This window comes from Falco rusticolus, chromosome 3 (genome assembly GCF_015220075.1).
Source record: "Falco rusticolus isolate bFalRus1 chromosome 3, bFalRus1.pri, whole genome shotgun sequence".
Lineage (NCBI taxonomy): Eukaryota > Metazoa > Chordata > Aves > Falconiformes > Falconidae > Falco > Falco rusticolus.
The window spans coordinates 85,183,491-85,208,074 of NC_051189.1; the positions used below are offsets into that span (position 1 = coordinate 85,183,491).

At 47.9% G+C, this 24,584-nt stretch overlaps 1 protein-coding gene across 5 annotated transcripts in view; it reads right to left on the minus strand.

Annotated features, from left to right (window-relative positions):
• Window positions 1–24,584, minus strand: part of ADGRB1 (adhesion G protein-coupled receptor B1) — a 294,612-nt gene that overhangs the window by 196,287 nt on the left and 73,741 nt on the right. For all 5 annotated transcript variants that reach the window (XM_037381503.1, XM_037381502.1, XM_037381500.1 and 2 more), the window contains exon 2: window positions 10,827–11,747. In XM_037381503.1, the coding sequence (XP_037237400.1) occupies window positions 10,827–11,574 (748 nt within the window). In that variant the 5' untranslated portion in view covers window positions 11,575–11,747. The remainder of the gene's footprint in view (window positions 1–10,826; window positions 11,748–24,584) is intronic.

The following is a 24,584-nucleotide window of genomic DNA, read 5'->3' on the forward strand; positions in this document are numbered from 1 at the left end:
GGCTTGTAAAAGTTTTTAACTACTGTCTTCCTCTGCCCTGCAGCAAGTAAAAGGCACCAAACTATGCCAAGGTAAAACTCCCACCAAACTTGTCACTGGCTCTGATGACAATAGGCTCAAAACGCAGCACTGCTGAACTGCCCATGGGGCAGGGACACAAGGGCTGGTAGGAGGGAAGGGACTGCGCAGAGTGGCATTGTGCATGCAAGAGCTGCTGAGCGAGAAAAGCCATCCCTGCCCTGACAGCTGGTGGGCTCCATCGTGGCTCTCCCCTGAGGTCTGTTGTTCTCCTTGATGGCTCCTCAGCTGTGGTTTGTCTGCGGGGGCAGGTGGCTGAGCTCCCTGAAGGGGTCTCCTGAGCTCCTCCATGGCCCAAAAGCACAGAAGCATGAAAAGCAATCTCTTTAAATACCTCTCTATAGTTACCTGGGGACTGTCCTGGTCCTGGCATCTTTTCTTCTTCAGCAAGTACCAATCCCCCCCGCCTCCCCTCCCGGCAACCCAGTCATTTTTTTTAGCAGCTCTGCTGCTCCTCGCGGTCTGCCTTCCTGTTATGATGTTACCGATCTCAAGTCACAGCACCACCCGTTGATCCTGGCTGACCCTAATGCACCATAGCTAGCTTAATTTCAATCCAATTAAAGAAGGTACTCCCAGGATTTAAAATCTAGACATGGGAGAGGAGGGTTTGGGGAGGCTAACAAGGCTGAGAATCTCATTCTGTGAGGAAGATGGTCAGACAGGTTTAGATGCTGCAATGCTGGGTTGTGATGAAAACATCAGAAACACCTCTAGGCTTAATCACCCTGGCAGGCCAATGCTGGGGCTGGTGCCGACTCTTCACAATTTGGTTGCAGCATCCACAGATTGAGTACGTGGCTACCCATCAAACACAACTTCACGGGGCTGCTCCCAAGTTAGTCACTCCAAACCCAGCAGATCTCCCTGAAACATGTGCTGTCCAATGCTTAGCAAAAAGTACACAGAACAGCAGGAAGCTTTGTAATTAAAAAACTTATATATATATAAAAAAAAAAACAAACAAAAAACAACCCAAAAAGAAAAACAAAAAAAAAAGCCCACCACAAAACCAAAACAGCCCACAAAAAAACATAAAGCCAGCAAACCAAACAAAGGAGGAGGAAGGGGTATGAGGAGGAGAGGTTTTGTGGGCAGAAATTAATTGTCATCAGTCAGTTTTATTGCTGTTCCTTTAACTGACCCATGTAAACAGGACAGAAGAAATACTGAACAAGTCCAGCTGTAAATAGCAGTCCTGGTTCTTCTGCCTGGGTGCTTTACTGCTAGGTATGACAGTGACATCTTTTCAAGCACATGTCCACAACTGGAATTCTGGTGCAAATGTCTCCTTAGTCCAGCTCTGCAGAGATTACTAGCCCACTGACTTTAGAGAGCTGTCATGGTCTAACCCCAGCCAGTACCTAAGCACTGGGCAGCCCCTCACTCCCCATCAAGGGGTGTGGAGGCGAATTGGGAAGGAACATAAAATGCGGGAGTTGAGATAAGAGCAATCTAATAACGGAAATAAAATAAAATCAAAACAATAATACTAATAACAGCAATAAAAATTATAATGAAAAGGAAGGAGAAGGAGAGAGGAATAAAATCCAAGGGGAAGGGGGATAAAACCCAAGTGATACACAGTACAATTGCTCACCACCTTCAGACTGATACCCAGCCAGTCTCCGAGCAGCTATGGGCAAGCTCCAGCCAACTGCCCCCAGTTTATATAGCAAGCATGATGTTCTGTGGTACGGAATATCCCTTTGTCCAGTTCAAATCAACTGTCCTGGCTGTGTCCCCTCCCAATTTCTTGTGCCCTTCCAGCCTGCTTGCTGGCAAGGCCAGAGAAACCAAAAGGTCTTTGACTTAGTATAAACATTACCTAGCCAAACTAGAAACATCTTTTATCAGCATTATTCTCACACCAAATCCAAAATGCAGTACTGCACCAGCTACTAACAAGAAAATCAAATCTATGCTATCTGAAACCCAGACAGGAGCTTAGGCCCAATCCCAGGCTAATTAGGCACCTAGAGCACAACTGGTACCATCCTCATGGACTGGAATTGTTCATGGGGACTGGACTGCCTCTCCCCTGGCAGCTCCCTACACTAGGACTGTTTTGCTGGTGAGAAGATGCACATGCACAGCGTCCCTATCTTTTAACTTGGTTTCCCCATAGGGCACTGACTTCAAAGCCAAGAAGTCCTGTGTACAACCAAGCTGCTTCCTTCCCCTTCTGGGCTATAGGCTGGGCCTTTAAGGAGGTCTCTGATGACCAACCTGAACCTGCACTGTGGTCTTCCCCATGGCACTTGCCCTGCAATGCATTTCTTCCACACTTCTACTTCCAACCACAGAATTAGTAGAAATGGCATTTGGTTTATGGTCTTGGTCACACCAGCAAGTTTAGTTGAAATCAGCTAACAGAGTCAAGTTATGGGAAGGGGACATCAAAACTAGACCTTGATTTCATCCAGCAGGCACATGGGACATCATATAGGTCTGCATATGAAATGCACACAGATCATTGAATAAAGCTTTTTGTGTGGCTAGGTTTAATGTGGGGGAGCAGGAGGCACAGGGATACATGATGAAGTTACCGTACCCCAGGTCCTATCCCCGCCTCCAGTAGATCCTGAAGCAGAAAATCTGTGTAGGTCCTCTTCTGCATCAGTTCCAGGGTCTCCACAAGAGCCAAGGGGCCATTTTGGTCATTTGGTCTTCAGAGTCAGGAGCAGGACCCGTGAAATCAAGTAGAGAAAGCATTCATGCTCTTAGCTGTTTCTCCTGCTTTCAGTACCATACATCAAATTTCACTGCCTTCCTTCAACACAAATATACCCAAACCCCTTCCCGCAAAACTAACAAGCAGGAAAGTGTCAACTTCCATCCAGAAAAAAAAAATAAAAAATAAAATCAACAAACATCCAGAGTGGTAGAGACCAAGGCATCCCCATCTTCATCCAGGCAAGGTGACAAAGCTAAGGACCTACACCAGTAATATTGTTTCTGCTGTAGGACACAGGGAGGGATCAGAGTCCCTTCTATTTGATGGTGATTTCACCCCTGTGCTTTAGGATTCTTTTCTCTGTGCCTGTTCCCCATTGCTTGCTGGTGTTTGAGCAGACCAAAGCCCATTTATTGCAAGGAGAACACAGCTCAAACTGTCCCAGAAATGGGATAAAGCAGCCTGCCAGGGCAGCCCAGTTTCTTCAGGAGGCTGGAGTTGCAACTTTCACCCCTGCAGGTCCCTTCCCTTTCTTATTGCTTGCAAACACTGGGAATATCCCAAGTCAGTAACTGGTTGTTTGATGGCATGGACCTCTCAAGTCCTATTGAGAGCACTGAGCTTAATGAGGTGTGTGGCAATTATTGCTTTATCAAAACTACAGCCAGGGAACAAAAAGAAATATATCAAAACTAAACGGATCTGCAATTCTGATGATGTGCTAAAGGACGTCCTTTCCTAGGCTGGTTGTCTCATCCTGCTGGAAGGCTGAAATGTAGGATATCAGTATCAGATTGCTGTCTGCAGTGAGACCAACAAAAGCGTGTACTACTCTGACATTCAATGACTAGAGGTGACATTGGCAGAGCCACCCCAGAGACACAGAGTTTCTGAATCATTCCCAGGTTAAAGTGTCACAGAGCCACTCTAAATGCTACCTGCTGAGAACCCAAAACAATTTTTCCAGCCTATTTAGCCAGGCTTGCTTCAGTGCTGTCTTGAGAGATGATGGGCTCACAGGAGACAGAATCAGCACCCATAGATGTTACAAAATTTTGCTGATTATCAGGAAGGGAAAAGGAAAATCTGGGAAATGAGTTACAGAGGTGATATGGATGCTCTGGAAGAGGCATGAAATCTACTGCTCTGCCCAACATGGGAAGACATTGCTGTGGCTTAGAGCACCCACGTCCACTCTCAGAGTTCTCATGGATAAGCTGTCAACCCTGCTAAGCCCCTATTCCCTGCATGTTAGGCAAAGATCAGAGCCCTTCTCCCATCCAGGATCTGTTGCCTGCTAGATTTCTGAGGCAGAAGGACCAAGTGTCATCTCTGCTAAGTCCTGGCTTCACCCAAAGTTTTTGGGAACTGCATCTGGATAGAGGAAACCAGCACTGAAAAAGAGAAAGCTCCCTTTCAAGGAAACCTGAGAGAAACCCCAGAGCTGTATCCATCATGAAAGACAGGATCTGTCAGGTCAGAGAGCTCACTGACAGGGAAACCCATGGAGGTCAGGCACTGCAAAGGAGAATCAGACACCTGAAAAACTCTGTGGATCCAGTTCCCCTTGGAAAGACAATGTTTTCCATTTTTCAGCCTGCTCCCATCACCTAAATACACCAGATATTCAGGGTGGGTGGTAAAAAGGGTCAGGACTATTTTTGTGTACCCTCCCTTCTGAGACATTAGCATCCTCATTCTCATATTCAGCAGTTACAGTTGTAAAACTACACTGCAGATGTGATGATTTTGAATCTGGTGTCTGTTTCCCTGAATCTAAATTTCACCCTGTATTCCCACAGAAAACATTTTGGGGTTGCTGCTATGGGTCCTGAATATGAGAGGATGTTAAACAATGGCAAATTAAAAAAAAAAAAAAAAAAAAAAAAAAGCAAAACTGAAAATCTGAGCCTTTCACCAGGCTGCCACTCATTAAATTACCCATAAAGGTCCCCTCACAGCAATAATGGGAGTAGTTGCCTGTGAAACTCCCTCAGCAACTGGATGTAAATTCCACCTTTGGTCTCCCTGCTACAACAATAGCTCATTCAGACCATAATTGCTGATGTTTCTGCATTGTGATCATGTCCACAAGCTGTTGGGTTCACAATCACTTTATTTTTCTCATTTTAGTCCCTCCCGCATCTCCTAAATAGGACATCTCCATGCAGATGCATGCACGAGTGAATTTAGTGCTGTAACGGTGATGCGGACACGGGAAATCTCTGCTCTGCCACTGAGAGGACCCCAGTACTCTTACGCTCATGCCTAATACTCCCTAGGATCCAGTGATAGGATGCATGGGAACGGTTCAAAGCTGCACCAGGGAGGTTTAGACTGGACATTAGGAAGCATTTACTTACCAAGAGGATTGTCACACACTGGAACAGGCTTCCTAGAGAGGTGGTTTAAAGCCCCAAGCCTGTCAGTGTTTAGGAGGCATTTGGTTAACAAAGCCCTTAATAACATGTTTTAGCTTTTGGTCAGCCCTGAACTGGTCAGGCAGTTGGACTAGATGATTGTTTCAGGTCCCTTCCAGCTGAAAATATTCTATTCTATTCTATTCTATTCTATTCTATTCTATTCTATTCTATTCTATTCTATTCTATTCTATTCTATTCTATTCTATTCTATTCTATTCTATTCTATTCTATTCTATTCTATTCTATTCTATTCTATTCTATTCTATTCTATTCTATTCTATTCTATTCTATTCTATTCTATTCTATTCTATTCTATTCTATTCTATTCTATTCTATTCTATTCTATTCTATTCTAATTTTAAAGTCTTTAATGACCCCACAGTAAAGCAGTGGGCCAGGCAGGACTTGTGCAGGTCATAGAGATCTGAGTGTTTAAACTGAGTTAGAAACCCCCTTTTCAGCACCCATGATGGAGTTACCCACACTTGTATCATCCATAAAACACCCTACAGACTGCATGCAAGAGACATTGGGTCCAGCAGGGACTCACTGCAGGAGACAAGGTGTCCTGTTTGCCAGGTGCCAGGGTCTGTTCAACCTCCTTCTCCAGGAGCTGTGAAGTAGTGTCAGCCCTTGTTCACAGCTGCTGAGGTTTGGACTTAAAGAAGTCACACACAACCCCCTGTGATTTTAGCAGGGTAATACAGGAAAATTTTACACATGAGCTGAAACCAGCCTTTCCTTGCCCCGTGTTTTGCTGGTGATCTCTCACTGTATCCACACTCTGCTCTCAAGGATGTACAGACTAGACAGCAGGGGCAAACACAGATGGAGAAGTGAGGAGCTGGAAAGCAGCACACCTTCCCCAAGCACACTCAATAAATCCGTGCCAGAAGGAAGGAGAGGCAATGAAAATGTACCCATCCAAACTCCCTTTGCCATTTGGTTGGCAAATGCAAAACCAAACCAAGGCAAATCCAAAGCTAAACACGTTTCTCTGCAAGCTCAGCTGCTGTTTGTGCCTGGGGGACTCTTGCTGGAGGAGTAGAGCCTGTGTCCTAAGAAGGAGCTGAAGGCAAGGATAGGTTTGAGAGCCTGCCCCTGGGCAAAATTCCTCACAGCTCTTGAGCAATCTCTGAGCCTTCATGGTCACTAAAGCTCACCACAAACACAAGAAATTACTTATAAAGTTATTTCTGCCCTGGGGGAGATTCAAAGGGAGGAGAGCTCTGCCATACAACAAGATTCCTGCAGCAGGAGGATGGCAGTTGATTCATTTGCATAGAGATGCCTCTGGCTCCTCTTCTACACCATAGACCCCCTTCAGCAGTCACTCAGCCCTAAGTCCAGGCAGAAGCTCATCCCTGCTGAGGAGACATCATGTTTTGGCCAGCAGAACTGGAGAAGCATGAAGCAAAGCTTCCCAACAGCAACTGAGGTTTGGAGGATGTGTCCAGCACTGAGAGATTTATGGAGTTCAGCTTGCTTAATGCAACAGAGGTTAAGAAGCAACTTGTTCATGTGCCTATAAATGCATCTCCAAACAACAGAGAACGTAGAGACTTCTTGATCTAGCAGACAGAGGTAGAAAAACATCTACAGGCTGGAAGGTGAAACACCACTAACAAAAAGAATTTAAGTGATGAGCATGTGTGAGGAGGGAGGGTCTGCATTTGTTCAGAGCAAAAGGGACAACAAATGAATGGAAAAGATTAACAGAAAAGGCAGGAAAATCCCCAGTATTTCAGACTAGCAATATTTTGATTCCATTTTCTGAAAATTAAGAAAGTCCATTTAAATCTCAGTTTCAAGATTTTTAGTTGGAATGCATTAGTGAAATTCTCTGGTCAAGACATGAAATCAATCAGACTCGTTCATCATAAAAAACCCTCCAGCCCTGGAGCCATTTACTGTACCAAAGAGCAAATAATATATTTCAGGGACACACATTTAACCCTGTTTTGCAGTCAGCATCTTGGACCCCTCCAAGATAGGGATATGTGGAGCAAAAGGACCAGAGCATTCTGGTTATCTCTTTGGGCTATCAAGATGTGACAGCATTGCAACGGCCTTCCAGGAACAGATTATGTGGAGACAAGACTAATTAGACATTCATTAAGTGCCTAACTCAGCACAGCACTTAAGCAGACATTTAACCTTCTCTCATTACAGTGTCACATCCGTGTCCCTTTTAAAGCTCTAGCTCTGGTTACAGTGAAGCCAGCTCATGTTTGGGAAGGTCACTAGGGTTTCAGACCATGAAGTCCCAATGCCCAGCGTTTCAGGAAGCTTTCCCATCTTCAGCTCCCTGGTGTCCTACCCAAAACTGGTGTGGGACCCTACTGCAGGAATGCCAACTTGCATTCTTGAAAGAGTGTTAGCCTCTAAACGTCAGGACCTAGAACCAGCTGCCACATTTTTCCCATGTTGCCCGCATCAGCCAAGGGAGACCTGATGCTGGCCAAAAATAGTTCCCCTGTTGAATTGTCTTGTCCTAGCAAAAATCCCCTGTTCAAGCCTTCCAGGAGTAGCAGCTGAACATCGCTGCAGCAGGGATGGGAAATGTGAGGGGGGAGCTGCTGCCGCCAATACATTTCCAAGCTTGTCTTGCTGATAACAAGGAAAAGTTCCATGTGCAGCAAGACACCGAAATATCTCCTGCAGTCTCTATACCCTGACAGATTCTTCCCACCACCGCCTGCTGTAACCTTTGCAATGTCTGTGTGGGACAGCAAGTGCAAAGAGGGTGTCTCACTAAACCTGGGAAACAAATTTGGAGTGGTCTTTCCTACCTCCAGACATTGAAAAGCAGATGCTGCAGACAAGGCAGGGTCATTTTGGCAGAATTAGTTTGTGAAGTCCCTCATAAATGACCAGAAACATCCCTATGTACCTGAACCAAGTGTAAACTCATTGCCCTTGAGTGAAATCAGGCTGTCAGTTTGGTTCCTTGAGTGACCCAGTAGCCCTGGAGCAACAGGGTCAGTGTGCACACTTCTCAGTTGTGGCCAGGAGATCTGTGGTCAGGGTCAGTAGCAGAAGTTCAACTCCCAGCTCTGCTCTTTGGCCACCAAAGCCAATGTTCAGCCTAACAGATCTATTCTCAGCCTGCTCTTGAGTGTCTTCAGACACCACCTAATCTAGCACACAGCCAAGTAGGTGTGCTCTCGTCTTTCAGCATACCAGTGCCCAGGGACAGGGAGTGAACTTTTTCAAAGGGATCTCACCCACAGACTGTGAGCCAAAGCACAGCTGCTTCCGAGGCAGCATCTCATTGTAGCCTCTGTAGATCTGCACCCGTCCATTTCCTTTGGAAAAATCCAAGGTATAGAAAAGGCACATCAGGGGAAGTCAGGCTCCACATTTTGGGATCTGACAATTCCTTGTGTGCCTTGAAAATCATCAAACTAGATTAGTACAACACATAAATGTACCCTTGTTCAAAGGCAGAAGTGTCAAGACAGGTCCAGAAACAACAAATGACTCAGGAAGCAGCAAGGGGCTGGTGGGAGGTGGGGGGCGAGAAAAGGAAAAAAAGGCTTGTAAGCAAAAAAAAATGCTACAAATACAATCAGGACAACAACGACAGCAATAACCAAATAACCAGCATCAGCACTTGGAAATCAGGAACCCTATCAAAATATTCCACCCACAAAATGCTGTTAAGGGATTGCTGGCTCTCTGCCCAAACTGGATCTCGCCTCCATCTTCCTGATCAAGCCTTTGCAAAAATCAAAACAGACACAGTGACAGACAGAGCAGCACATGGGGAGGCCGGGCACCCTGCAAGCATCGTTTCCATGTAGATGGCATCCCACCAGTGCAGATGATAAATCTGTATTTTCAATACAAAGCAGTTGTGAGCAGCCAGCAAAAAATTATCTACACTCTTCACAAATATTTGACACCCAAAAAGGATTTTGATTCAGCCACCTTTGAGCCTCTTTCGTATTTATTTTCTGGGAACATTCAAGCACTCAAGCTGGACTAGGAGAGGTCTTTACAAAAGCCAATATTAAGCTTGAATGCTTCAGGATTTGTTGAAAATCTCATTTCAAATTTCACCTTTGGTTCCAATGAAAAAGGTCACGCTGCTTGGGTTGAATGCATAAATCATCCAATCAGCAAATTCAAGGCATGACACATGATTTAATGAAGCTCGCATCACTCCAAGGAGGCAGCCAACACGGTACTCCTCACAAGCTGTTTGCACAGGAGAAAAGGGCATTGCAAAGAAATCCGAAATCTGGAAAGCGAATATTACTGTGTGCTCATAGCCAGGGAGGGAGGCACGGCTGAAGAACTAATTTGCAGGATTTATGGCTGTGCTGCGTGCCTCCACGTATTGATTCACAGATCAGTGAGAAACAAAATCTCCCCTAAAATACACCGACGAAAGCACTAGTACCTGATCATATACTAATCTCTCAGCTAACGCCAGACTGCGGTCTGCAAGAAAATCACGCTGCACAGCTTGGACCTGTGCCTGGTAACCTCCTTCCTACTGCAAGCAAATTTAGCCTCCTTCCCCCGACCCTGAGAAAGTCCCCCCTGACTGGGGGTGGCTGCAAAAGCCAAAGTCCAGACCCAGACAGATGACAGCTTTCTCCTGGTGGCAGAGGACATTTCAGTCCAGCACCTGAAGAAGATGAGACCCTGGGGTGGGGGTCAGGCATGGGTCTGAACCTCGCCAAATTGGAGGCTGCCCTCCCAGCTGCCCAGATTCCTATTTAGCATCACACCTCTGCTTTACATAACCTGCTTGCTGGCAGGTGGGATGGGAGCTGAGAATAAACGCATAGAGCAGATCTGACACAGGTGCTGAAATAAAGGGTTCACTTTTAGACACACACACACACACACACGATTCTCTTCTGCTTTGCACGGTACTGTAGCACCAGCAGATACCATGTCAGATCTCTGGAAGGATCATTTCCTTCCCCAGACCAGTGCCCAGGTCAGACTTCAGAGGCATCTCACCCTTATTCATAGCTCTTTTTGTCATGCCTCTTTCACCTCCCTAGTCCCTTTCCAGCCCATACCGTACTCAAGATCATCATCAAAACAGTTATGAAATATCTGAGGAATGAGTCCCAGCAAATCACCAAGTAACCCCACAGAAGCAGCATAGTGAGTTTTCTTTCTGAAAGCCTCCAAAAGGAAAATGAGGCTGAGAACAAAATAAGAGTGTCTTCTGTTGCCTTTTCCTTGAACTAGACCTGAGAATTAAGATTTCCCCATGAATTAAAATGGTTGATAGCGTTGCTGAGTGCAGCCCGCCTCGGGAGGCAGCTTGGCTCCTGCCTTTTTTAGGACATCGGTAATTATGTTGGAAAACTGCTCACCCTCAGGTAAGAATCTTCTCTCAGCAGCTGTGAGGCTGCAGAAGTAAAACAAGCAAGGCACAAGCCCTGGGAATGAATGAAACAATTTGGGGTATATTTAGGGGAAGCTGCTTTGCAATTCCTGTCACAGGCTCATAAGGAGCCACCGAAGGTTACCAGACCTACATATCAATTAAGAAATAAGGTTTTCATACCAAGCATCTACAGACTCGGACACGGAGGTGATGGGGACAGTGTGAGACCCAGGAGAGGAGAGCCCAACCAGCCCTCCCTCCCAAACACCCCCAGCAGCCCTCCACTCACCCAGGAAATCCACTCCGCTGCTGTCCTTGGGGCTGCTCATGCAGTTCTCCAAGTAAATTCCATCCTTATAGCAGTCTTCCTTCTTCCTCGTGAGCCCCAGGGTCTCGCTGGCCTGATCTAGGACCTCCCCTCCTGAGCAAGAGCATGGGGTCTGCATAATGCCGCATGGGTGGGAGCTGCTGCTGATGGCCAAGCACGCGTCCAGCCACTTGCAGAGCATCTGGCAAGCAGCTTTGCTAGGGTTCCTGTTGCCCACCACAAGGTACTCCACTGAGAAGTCCCGCTCCTGAGCCTTTGTGGGCTTCCACCGCACAGGCCAACTCTCCACCCCTGGTGGTGCGGTCTGCTTCATCTGGAGGAACTGCTTGTTGGACTGGAGGAAGGCATAGCGGGTGGACCCATCACAGAGCTTCAACACATCGTCGAAGCTCTCCATGCCCAGGTAAGTGCGGGTGGACTCCAGGAAAGAGTCGAACTGGTAGGTGCGGATGTGCTGGTGGTCACATATGCCAGTAGGTTTTAGGATCTTCATGTACAAAGTGTACCTCCGAGGGTCAGGGTTCTGGATAATCCAAGAGCAGAGAGAGGAGTTCAACGGGAAGACGGCAAAGGAGGAGAAATACCCAAAGAATTTCCCCTGGACCAAAGTGGTGCAGGGAGTTTGTGCCAGGTCCAGAGCGACCACGGTCCACACAAAGTAGAGTGGCGATACCAAAAGCAGGTTCAGGGCAGATCCAATGCTCCTCATCCTAGGTCTCTGGTCCTCTGGAACTCAAAGTAAATGTCAAGCAGGTGCCAGATCCTGAACATAACAGGGACCAGCTTAGAGGAAAAGTGAGAGTTTAAGTGGCTCTGGATCCGAAATCAAGCCAATCCTCCCATGTCTGGATTTGAGCTCCCTCCTGTGGCCATAAACAACACCTGGAAAAAAAGGGAAGGGAAGGAGAAAGGGAGAAAAAGAGAAAAGATTTGGAATTTGGGGGTTTGGGTGGTGGTTTGTTTTTGTTTTGTTTTGTTTTCTTTTCGGTTTTGGTTTTAGTTTTTATTAACCATTTTCAAGGCTGAGAACCCACACAGCATCTCCAGTCCCAGCACATCTTACTGGGGGAAGTTGCAGTCTCACATCATGCTAGGTTTGGGGGTGTCCCCACCTCCAGGATGTCCTAACCCCCAGGAAGAGTCCAGCTGTGACTCACAGTGGGGGACAACATAGCTGTGACCCTGCTCTCCCAGTGCCTTCTGCCCACGCTGCGCCCTTCTGCTGAGCTGAGCAGAACCTCTGCAGTGATTTCTAACCATCTCCCTGAAGCAAACACCACTGATCTCTGTTTTAGGGAGTTTCCACCCCTCTCCATCCCAATGGAGCCAGAATGCTGCTTCAGTGCAGCCTTCATGCTGCACCTGGGCTGGAGGTTGGCATGGGCAGCTGGGCTCTGCCTCCTCCCTTCCTCCTGACACTCCTTGCTGTTTTGCTTCTTTTATCTCCTTTTCTCTCTTCTCCCTCTATTTCCACCAACCCAGTGCAGGGGAACAGAATCATTATTCAGTACTCCAACTCTAACCCTGAGTCCAGACAGGAGGCCAGGGCTGGAAGAAGCTGAACACCCAGTAAAGGAGGAAAAAAGGTTGGTAGAGATGGATTTTAAGTCTTCCCACATCTGGCAGCCACTTTGCCTGTGTGCAGGACACCCCAAAGCCTGTGGTCCTGTAGCAGGGCATAGAGCACCTGCAGAGTGTGAGAGTCCTCCCGGCCAGCCCCAGGATCTCCTTCAGCTCACAGAGCCCCTTCTGCGAAAGTAACATCCACCCTGCACTGCCCTATGGGACCTGTTCCCTGCAACACTTTGTAGCGCAGATCCCCTTTTCACCCCAACCTCCAAGACCCCTTCCCGAGGGACTTCTGCACCCTCACTACTCTTGTAAGTCTCCCTCTTTCCTACCCCACCAAGAAGACTACCCTGTGCTCCCGTCTCTCTATCTCTCCTTTTTCCAGAGGAGGAGAAAACGGAGAAAAAGCCATCAGTAGGAGGACTCTTTCCATCTTGTACCCCCTTTCTATGCTATACCCCATATTTGCTATACTTATATAGCATATAAGTATATATATATATAGCATATAAGTAAATATATATATATATTTGCTATATATATAGCAAATATTCTATACCCCATATTTGGGGAAGGGCCCTGTTAGTAGATGCAGGGTTGACAGGCAGGAGGGGCAGACCCTCAGTGTATGGGGCAGAGCTTCTGCTGCTGGGCATACAGCCATGGCACCTTTTCCTTCCCATCTTTCCAGCCATTTCCTTTCCTGCCGTTTTTGGCTCATCCCAGGTAGAGCAAATCAGGAGTTTCCCCAATAAGTGAGGCTTGCCCTGGCCCTGCAGCCCTTGCTGCCTTTAAAACAGGGCTGCTGCCCAGGTTCAAAAGGACAAATCAGACTCCTGGGGAGGGTGGTTTCCCCTACCAAGTCAGACTACTGCCTTGATTTCAGGAACCTCCGGTGCCTACAGGTTCATGAAAATCAAGTGCTCAGGGCCTCTGCATTGAAGCGTGAGTGCAAGCAGCCTAACTCCTGAGATGCTAACATGGTCCTAGGCTGAAAGCCAAAATAATTCAGATCATCTGGGATGTGTGTCTCGGTGATCAAGGACCCAGGTGGCGCTGCCAGGAAGGAATTAGGGTGAAAGTCTATGGAGAGGGGCACCTGCTGCAAGGGAGGAGGGAAAACACTTCTGTGTTGCAGCCATTGACCCTCTTCACAGCCCCATGGTCCCCACACCGCTCATCCCCAGTCCTGTCATCTCCCACCACGCTGCCAGGGTCTGTCTTCCCAGACTGCAAACAGAGGAAGCTTTCACAGCAGCCATACAAATTCCCAGCAAATCTACAATTCAGGTAGCTGAACACAATCCCAGGAGAGACTGAAAAATCAGAGATGAAGTCCATAGACCACCCTGTGCATCTCAGAAGAGATAAGAAGATAAATGCATCTCCACATTCACTTCTTGGTTTCTCTCCTTGCTCTATAGAAAACTTCTGTCTCTGCATATCCCCTCTTCTGAAAAAAAAAAAAATCTGGGGAGGAAAGGGTTAGGACAGATCTGCTATTTGCAAACTGTGTTTCATCCAAGTTTCAAATCATTGTAGCCTCTGCCAGTAGATTCCTGAGTGTCTGTTAGACCTGACATTAATCAGCATGGAGTCCAAATGCATATGCACTTAAATTTTTTAAAAGTCAGGTCCCCACTCCTGACAGTGGCCTCCAGCTTACAAAGCTCTGCAGTGCAAATCTCCCTGTGCCAGAATCCAGCCAGCCTCCAGGGCCAGATTTCGGGAATGCAACCTGCTTAGGGGATGCAAAGCAGCAGCGCACTTGCAACAAAAACCACAGGCATCAACCAAACGTCTTGTAAATTTGCAGAGAGGTCATCCTGATTAACAGGAGGGGCTGCTTGCAAATGACTGTGAATGGCTTAAATATTAGCTTTGGTACGTGGAAGGTGATTGCTTAGCTGAGATTTTGGAAGGAGCTGCTGGTTCGCCTCTCCCTCGCTGTAGGGCTGTGCCTGAGCACTGTTTGCAAGCGGGCACGGCCTTTGCAAAGCCAAAATCTCTCTGACCTTCACACCAATGAGCCAGACAGGGATCATCTTAACCTCTGGTCCAGACCGTGAAGAAACCTGCCTCTCCCGGTTGGAAGCAGGAGCCAACGGTGCCTCCATAGCAACAAGATGATTAGAAGACAGGGCTTGCACCGAGATCCGGAGATCCGGTCCCTAACGGTGACTTCAGTGGGTGGGATTCAGCCCAAGCCTCCTGCCCTCTGCAAACCCAGTTTTTCTCACGCTGGCCACAGATGTGCTGAATGAGAATGCAGCGAGCACAAAATGCATACCCCCTCACTGACCCTCCCTGGGAAAAGCACCGTAAAAGCCCACAGACTTTAACTAAACAGACCTGTTAATGGGACGCTGTGTTACGGTTGTTAGGTCTCAGAATTGATTTCCCCTGAATGCAGTCCCATCTGGAATGTTTTGCCATAAGGAACATAAACATATTTTTTCTCCTTCAACTAATCCTTGCTGAAGTGGGAATCCTTAAAGCAGAAGAAATGAATAGACAAAACCCCCTTCACACCTGGATTTTTGGCTCAACACGTGATGGACCTCCCAGGGAGGGAAGATGCAATGGGCAGTTGGCTGGCTGCTGCATTTCAGCAGAGAGATCTGCCTTCTACACTGTAATCCAGAAAAAATCCCAAGGGGGATATATACCAGAGGCTGCAGCATGCAGCTGGGGAAGTGATACTAAATGTGTGAAAAGACAGATCATTCCAGTGTGGGAGTCCGCATTCCTATGGCACACAAGCAAATTTGCCCATATTCCCACAGTTGTTGCCACAGCTAGTGTCTAGGTAGCCTGGCTATTTCGGTAAGTTTGTGTGTTGAGAGACATCCACGTCTAGTCCCATCCCGTTGCTCCAGCTTGGAGTACATATGCCATCCCTCCTGCCCTTTCCTTCCAGTCCTGTGCCTGGGAGATGGGTCTGGCAAAGAAACCTTTTATGGAGTAAAGCTTGGGGATAGGAGGTGACCGTGGAGTACCTTGGGCTGTCCCTTGCCTGCATTTCCCAAGGACAAACCAAAGGGCAAAAATTTTGTCTTTTTTGTGTGTGTGCCCTTGGCAGAAGGCAGTCGTTCATCTCAAGGATCTCATAGAAAGAGGCTGACAAGTTTGGTCTGAATGGCCTTTCTGCCTTGGTTACCTTGTGCAGACATTAGAGATCATGAAGCAGAGGGTTATGAAGATATGTGAGCCACTGGCATGGCTCCTGCACCCTCGCACCACTGTGCAGAGCCCTAGTAATTTTTTCTACCTCCTTGCTGCGTATTTGCCACCCTACCCTGCCACCCACTGGAGCAGGCACAGTTCAGAAACACAATGCGAGACAGACTCACACCTGGTACTAGGGCTGTCCAAGGGGTTTGGGCATCCAGTTTGCACTAGCCCCAGTGAGTTTTGGAACCTGCAAGCCATAGTGAGGTGTTTGGTGGTGCACCCTATCTTCCTGCAGTAATGATAAACAAAGACGATCCGAGGCTGAGTTTTCCACCACCTCCTTGTCCCTGCTTGCTTTCTGCACATTTGTATGCCCCTAGAACACCCCACACTCACAGTGGTGTGCAGGCAGCATGGGATGTGTGTGAGCAGCAAGGGATCAGGGCATCCCCTGACTCTGCCTGTGACTGCCTCCACCCTCTGCCTGAATAGCCCTGCATGCCAATTTGCCCTGTCCCACCAAGACCTGCCAGGTTGACATCTCCCAGATGCTGCGTTCGACTTTACAGCTGTGCCCCAACATTGGGATTTCAGCTCTGCACAAGCAGGAGGAGCTCGTGAAATGCAGGCAGTGCTGCAATGTGCCCTGCTTTGCAGAGTCTGTGCATCGCACAGCACCTTCCCACGCAGGAAGGACAAGCTCCCTGGTTGTGCATCCACCACCTTCCTTGGCTGTGCCGATGGCACAGGGCTCTCAGCGCAGCAGCCTGCATGTGGCCAATGGAGGGCACTCTTAGACATACACACACATGCGCACACACGCACACACTCCGTGGAAAAAAGGAATAATAATAATAAATAAATAAAAAAATCAAAATAATGAATTCCCACGGCTGCCTGTAGGACCTCTCCCAACACCCTCACCCTGATTTGCCCCCCTAGCCCAGCCATGCCCCAACTCCCTTCTCTCTGCCCACCAACCCAGATGTGCTAATGTCCAAGATTTATCTCCCTCTGCTTTTACTTCTCCTGACCTTGGTGCATGACTGACATCGCAGCAGGGTGAAAACCACTTTCATCAAGTTAATTCTCTTTTCCTGGGGCTTCCCATTTCCCTGTAAGAAGTTCCCAGATATCAAACAAAATATCCCTTTTGCCAGAGGCAGAAAACCACCTGGCCCCAAAAAGCTCAGTCTCTTGATACTCTGATAAAACATGGGAAACGAGTATGCTCTGTCCTTATTCAAAAGGAACTGCTAGCAGGAAAAAAAAAATGCTGCAACTGCTTGGAAATTTTCTTTTTGCTACTGAGATGAGTGAGCAAAGCATAGTGGAAATGCCTAGAAAAACACGGTGACATCTGTGAACTGGCAGCAGAGAAGTCAGGAAGGGCTCGGACCTGGCTGTTCGACTGCAGCAGCTCTGCTGGGGTGCAAGGAGAGGTGTTAGCCCTGGATGGCACCTAGGGAGGGATGGAGTTTGGAAAAGTCCTGGGGCAGTGCCTCTTCCATAAAATCAGTGCTCAAACCCAGGTTTTTTCCCCTTAGTATTATTTTTAATGATCCGTTTTCCTTCTCTTTTGTTTTCTACAAGTATTTATTTGACTCTGGCCCCTCCCAGAAAGAGTTTGTCTACAGAGGTTTGTGCTTATTTTCTGGCAAAGCAGAATCTAGTGAAAATGAGAAGCTGAAAGAACCAGAGGATGAGTTGGAGGGTATTGCAGGACTGGGAAATCCTTTAGGTCTCACTCTGACTTCAGTGTACATCCCCTCTCCGATGAGGCATTTCAGACAGGGACCATATCCTGGAAAGACTGTTAAACCAGCTCCAACTGGAGCTGCCCAGGTCACGATCTGGGTCCGGCCAAATCTACCTTTGGACCAAATGCTGAGAACTGAACTCAGACAACCCCCCTTAGGAAGCAAAGGAAAGCAGACAAGGGTTAGATAGACAAGAGTCTGGCTCTGCTCCCCTCCTGCTGTTTCACTTGCCAAAAGCATATTTCCGCATGGACCCCTCAAAATCCAACATATTTGCTCCACCACTGTAAAGACGGATGTACTGCCTACTGCCTCTATCCATCTCAATCTTCTGAGTACAGAGGAAACCTGATTCTTACCTGTCTGCTGTGTTAATAAATGATGTTTATACACACTAGCATCCTTCTTCCCAAATTTCTCTCAGCGTCAACCTGGAAAAACGCCCACTTTAGGGGTGGACTCCAGCAGACATGTAACAGCCTGCAGGAACAGCGTGAATAAGTTGGGAAATATTTGATCCTGTGATGGGGATTGGCTTGTGGGGACAGAATCCCAGTTCCATTTCAATTTTCAAAGGCTGGAAGAGGGAATCCGGGGAAAGGGAGGGCTGGGAGGTGATGTGTAGCAATGGAAGGCTTTCAACAACAATGAGGAAACTCCAAAGACCCTGAGCCTCGGCTGAACCATCCCATCTCTGATCACCTTCAGCACTGGCCAGATGGGGAGATGCTATTGGGGAAGCCAGAGGCCAGATTTTAATCCTGGCTTCAGAACTTCTACACAGTCTCAATTAAGCATCTTTGCCAATCCATGCTTCTGTTTTCCCACTTGAAAAGATGGATGTAAGAAGCATCCTCTGCTTTTCTCTAGTGCTCTGTGATCTGAAACCCTCCAGCAGAGTGCAGAAGATGGTGATTCATTTCCAACCCAGTAGGATTTTATCCCAAAATGAGATTAACAGCCTTAAAGGTGAAAGTCTCCGCTCCAGATCACATTAATTGAAGATGGGCCCATAGCTAAAATTCTCAGGCAGGGGTGGAGGCAGGTCAGGCTCAGTTCCTGCCTCTGCATCTTTCTTTCAGTGAGTCAGATCAGGGGACAACTGAGAAGAAAGGCTTGAACCCTAAAATCTAGGACCCAGTAAAACTTCTGTAGAGAAAAGCCCAGCAGACAAGGAGGGCCAGATGTGCTCCATCTGGTCCCAGATGTGGCTGCCCGAGGGAAGTGAGCCTAGGGCTCTGCAGCACCTTCTGTTGGGCCCAACAGAGCCTCAGACAGATGTCATGTGTGTACTTGGTGTCTTTTAAACATCACTTCTGCCTGAGCTGTAACTGTGTTTGTCCTCATCTTTCCTCCATGCAGGTACAATGTTATTGGCATGGCCTGCTGAGACTACTACTGTGACTGGGAGTTTCTCAAGGACTGCATGACATCGGGATGGGTTAGATGTCATTGTATAGCAAAGTCAAGGAATCTACAGGGTTCTTGACAGAAGGCAGCTGATGGTGGTCATCATAACATCACATCTTTCTCTGCCTCCATTTCCCATTGCCAAAGCAGACTTAAAACCTCAGTTAGGTACAGCCCGAGTTCAGACTGGTTGTTGCTTCACACTGTTCCCAGGCATTTCCTCACCCCCCCTGGGGAATATACAAGTCTTCTCATCCCAGTAAGATCAGACTTCCCTTCATGCCAGCATCACCCACACCCTTTGACTGCCCTAGCTCCCATCCATCTCCATTTAGTGGTACCACCCGAGGAGCAATAGGCATTGTCAGGAACACCCTGGATTCTACACCAGCAAATCCTAGAAAATCCCCACTTCCCTTCTTGCCTTATTTCTGCCCGTTAGTGCTCCAAGGCTGATGCTTTGGGGTATTTTCCCCTATGCTCCTACCCTGCTCCTGGGTGAGAGGGTTACACAAGAGGGCCTCTGAGGGCAAGGTCATCCTAATGAGCGGCAGAAAGCAGGCAGGAGCCAGACCACTTCCATCACCATTCATTCGTGCTGGAGACCAGGATGTGATTGATTGGAAATGCAGCTGGAGGTTAAAAGCACTGGCGTTAGCTGTGAAGCTAAGTGGGAGCCCCCGGGGAGAAGGGATGTTCAGGCAGGGGCTGTGTGTGCATGCTGAGGCTCAGATTTGCAGGGTCAGACCTGGGCAGAGCAATGGCTGGCAAATCCAAAATCGGGCTTCGCAATTCACGGGGTTGCACACACACAGGCCAGAGCTCAGTACATGTTCTGATGCTGGCCACTGGCACATCCTGCATAAACACATGCACCAGGGTTCATTTTCTGGCTACTGAGGCCAAGAGCCTTGACGTAGCTCATATTCATGTGGCTAAATTGCTTGTCCTCAAAAGCAGAACATCCTTGTTGCAGTGCTTAGTGCTCTCTCCTGCACTGTGGCCAGGCATGGTCCAGGGTGGTGCTTGCTGACTGTGGCCAAAACCTTGCCAGGAAGTATCCTCAGATGTGTAGGCAGGGATGGGACAGTGCTTCAGGCAATATCCTGGCTCTCTGAAGTTACTAGTGCAGAGCTAGCTACAGAGGATAAAGGAAAAGCTAGTGTCTTGACCAAGGCACCTGGAGTTCTGCTCCTGCCTGGTCCATCCATACTCCCTGGGACTGAATACCTACTGGATTCAGCCCTTTGGCTGCCCCATGGCACCCTGGAGGTCAGCTGGCCAAAGGTAAAGAGGATGAACACCCAAGTAGCTGGTTTTGTAACCACCTCCAGACTAGGATCTGCACTAACTCAGGTCCAAGTGCTTCTTCCAGCATCAGGAAAATAGATTTCTACTTTGCTGTCCTCCAGCTCCTTAAATGGCTGGGTATGATCAGCAACAGGGGATGACCGCAACCAGAAGCCTTTGTATGAAAGTTTTAATGTGTGCTCCTCATCTGAATCCTGCCACGGTTTTGTGCTCTCACTCAATGACTGTGCTTCAGTTTCCCCATCTAACAAACAACATTGACACTACCCCAATGATGGGATAGATTTCCTAGGCAGCAGCTGGGAAAAGAAGGAAAGACTACATCAGGGTCCAATTTTACAGCAACCCTGAAAATACACTGCTCCGTTTTTGAATGTTGCAGTCTCAGCACAGTTAAAACTGGATTGGGAATGTTTCCCCTTCTGAAAACAGGAATTCAGCTCATAATTTTAGGCATTCAGTTTCAGTGCCCAGCGAGAATGTCTTTAAATTGCACACAGAAGGACTGTAAGATGGTATTGCTCAGATCTGCAGTTTTCCTGTACCTCTCAGCAGGAGGAAGATGGAGATTCAGACTGTGGCTACAAGAAACACCTGAAACACAGGTTCTTTTAGTAAAACCAGAACTGTGACCAACCCTTGCCTTACTTTCACTCTTCACAGAGTGAGCAGCATGAGAGAACTTCAACTATAGGACTGCACTAGCTATGGGAGTGATTCCAGCTGCTTCCACACAGTCTGAAACGAGGGGCTTTGAAGTCTTCTGATACCACGCTAACACGGGTAAACAGGAACTTCCCAGTGGCATGGAGAGGGTAGAAATAGCTGAGCTTGAGCTGAATGTGGGTCCTTTCTACCATGTTGAGCACCGACCTAGAACGTGGAGAGAATCAGGAACATACCTGATCCACTTTGAAGCCCCAAGTTTCAGTGGGTTTGGATATAGCTGACCTTGAAGCAGCAGAAGTCTGCAACCTGAACTTAGAAAACAAAAGAGTGATAAATATGTGCATTTCTACAGCACGTTCTCTCCAAGGTTCTCAAGGGACATGGGGAGAAGCAGTGAATTAAGCCTCATGACGCAGAAAGCCATCCTTACTGACCCCAAAAGCTGAACACAAACAAAAGGAAGCACTTTTTCACACAGCTTATAATTCAATTGGGGACCTCATTGCCAGAGGATGCTGTGGAGGCTAAAGGTATAAAAGAGTGCCAAAATGGATTAGAGAATCTGCGGAGGACAAGTCCATCAGTTGCTATTAAACACGATGGTTCAGATGCAACTGCCAGTCTCAGAAGTGTGTATACTTCTTTGACTTTCCTTCAGTCTTTTATTGTGCATCCATATGGACTTGGATGGCCCTGGGTCAGGCAATCCCCAATATCAATACAGACTGCTGGGTGAATGCATTGATTCTCTGCAGCCCTGCAGAGAAGGACTTGGGAATATCGGTGGATAAAAACGGGACATGAGCTGGCAATGTGCACTTGCAGCCCAGAAAGTCTAGCTTATCTTGAGCTGCATCAAAAGCAGCATGGCCAGCAGGTCAAGGGAGGTGGTTTTGCCCCTCTGCTCCACTCTCATGAGACCCCACCTGGAGCACTGCATTCAGCTCTGGGGTCCCCAGCCCAGGAAAGACATGGACCTGCTGGAGCAGTCAAGAGGAGGACACAGAAAATGGTCAGAGGGCTGGAACACCTCTTCTATGAGAAAAGGCTGAGAGAGTTGGAGAGAGGCTTTTTACCAAGGCCTATAACAACAGAATAAGGCATAACCATTTTAAACTGAAAGAGGGTAGGTTTAGACTGGATATGAGGAAGAAATTTTTATGATGAGGATGGTGAAACACAGGACTAGGTTGAACAGAGGAGTTGTGGATGCCCCGTTCCTGAAGGTGTTCAAGGCTAGGCTGGAGGAGGCTTTGAGCAACCTGATCTAGTGGAAGGTGTCTCTGGCCATGGCAGGAGGTGAGTGAAATAGATGATCTTTAAAGGTACCTTCCAAACCAAACTGCCCTATGATTCTGTGACCTTTGCTCCTTCCTTAAATGACCATTCTTGCATTTTTTATGGAGAGGTGCAGGGATATTAGTAACCACTCTTACGACACAAGACACATGTCCATACTGCTAAAGGAACCACAGCCAGATCCTGTAACTAAATGGAGTGTCACAAGTCACATCCATGTTGTTAAAGTCCCCTACCAAAATAGTTTGGCCTGATCCATGTCCTCCTGTTCAGTCTGCTATGCCTTGCATGGTGCCTGCCATTGCAGTGCTTAGGAAGGCAGCCATTGGGACGGTCATCTGCCCTGACCTACAAGACATAAACCTTTCGGAAGTGTCATGCCCACATCCACGCAGTGCCCTGCCTGAGCTAACCATGCTGGATAGCAAAGGGTTTCTGCTTGCTCTGCTCCCTGGAGACCCCTCTCCTTTTCCTTGAAGACACCTCAGGGCAGAGACTACTTTCTAAGCTCCCCTATAACCAGTCCTAAAATACTTGAATGTAGACAGGGTAGCAGAGGGATGCAATCATAGCACAGGCGCTAATGAGCTGGATTATTCCTTGCATCTCATTTATCAGCCTCATGACAAACTGTTCAGGATTAGCATAAACGAGATGTATGCTTCTCCCCTTTCCAGTCTTCTCTTCAGGAACCCTTGAGCAATGTGACACAGGAGGGAAGATGGCTTGCTGTTGAGCAGCAGACATGGGAGTTATTGGGAAGCAAAGGACTCTTCTCACTTCCTTGGCTTTTGTTTAATCACGGGAGATGATGGAGGACATTACAGAGTGATATGCGCGGCACTGAGAACAAGCTGGTTTGGGGCTAGGGTTAGCTGTCTGTGTGCAGCCTTGATGAAGATGAAGGATTGAAGGAGTATGGATTATATTTATTCTGAGAAGGACTCGGATGATGCTCCATCACAGGGATGACACCATACAATGCTCCTTCATTTGTATGGGTGTTCAATTCTGGCTCAGAGGACAGGCAGACAGGACAGGAGTGAAGAGCTGGAGGAGAGCTAGAGGTCTGCAGACAACAAGCAGGGCTTAGAGTTAGGTTTCTACCCAAGACCTAGGAGGGCACCTCAGCTACAAAGGCATGTGCAGGCAATTCTTCCGCTTCCCATTTCCTCCAGACAAAGAGTTTAAGATTGCTCCTCCTGCTTCCAGTCCAGCACTGTTTGGAGCAACCTCGCCATAAGGTAGCAGCATGCACAGACCCTGGTGTTCCCAAGCAGCCCTGCAAAGACAAACCCACGTGTGCAACCCAGAAACCACCCTCAGTAAGCCAGAAAATGCAGGAGAGATGAGTGGTCCTTCTAGGAAGGTGCCAGGAGATGAGGATCATGGCCTGTTTTGCCCAGAGGGTAGGCTGACCCAGCACAGTGGGGCACAGTGGATATTCTCAGTCTCCGAGGACAAGACCCAGAGGGCCTGCGGCATCTCCAAGTTGAATGGCAGGCTGAAATCCAGTGCAGGTTTGTTGCAAATGAAAGCCCCCACCTCTGTGTGAGACACAATGAGCAGATGGTTCTCCTTTTGTTCATAAAGAACAGAAATGCACATGCCAACTAAATGCTAATTTGCCCTTTTGCTGTCTGTCTCCACAGGCTATGTCTATACTACCGAAGGAAACAGAGCAGGGGCTGTTCTTTGGCTCTGGGGCCAAGCATGGCACAGCTTGCAGCCACACACCTCAGTTGTCCCCTGCGAAACGGGCTGGCCTCATCCCACAGACCTGCAGGAGAGAGTCCCTTGGCTCAGCCATCTACCAGACTGTGTCCTGGCACCGTCTCGGGCCAAAATTGCACCAGGGAGCATGCGAGTAATTAAACGGTCTGGATGATCACGAGACCACACTCATGCCTGCATTTAATCCCTCATTTATTTATGAGGATAGACATAGCCTCAGAGGGAGTGAATGGACATGAACAGCAAAGGGTTGGTCCTCTGGGGTTTCACTGGAAGAACTGAGGGGTGGTAGAGATCTCCCCACGAGGAGGAGATCCAGGTACACCTATTTTGGGCCAGGTGGATCTTTGCATTGGAACCACGTCAGTGGGGGAGCTTGTCTCTGCCTTACTCAGCTCTCACATAAATAGGGGACTTTGGCCTTGACAGAAGACTATGAACCCTGGCAGCCCCACCACGGCTGATTCAAGTGCTCCCCTCATCACTCAGCGTGCCTGACCCAAACAACCAGATGAGGAAAAGCATTAACCCAGCTCCTCCTGTTTGTCAGGGCTGCCCATTGGCATCTTACAAAGGGCCGGTAAACATGCTTGGGATGGGTTGGTCCTGGTTAGGCGAGCAGAAGCATAATGTTTGCTGCCAATGCTTTTCATGAGAACTGGGTTGCTGCTTTTTCCCTCTCCCTCTCCCTCCTTTCCTCTCTTCTTCTTTGCCTTTGCAAAGTGCAACAGCGTGGGGATGAATCGCCTGATTGTGTGCTCCTCTTTCCCCCATCACGCCGCACCAACAGCAG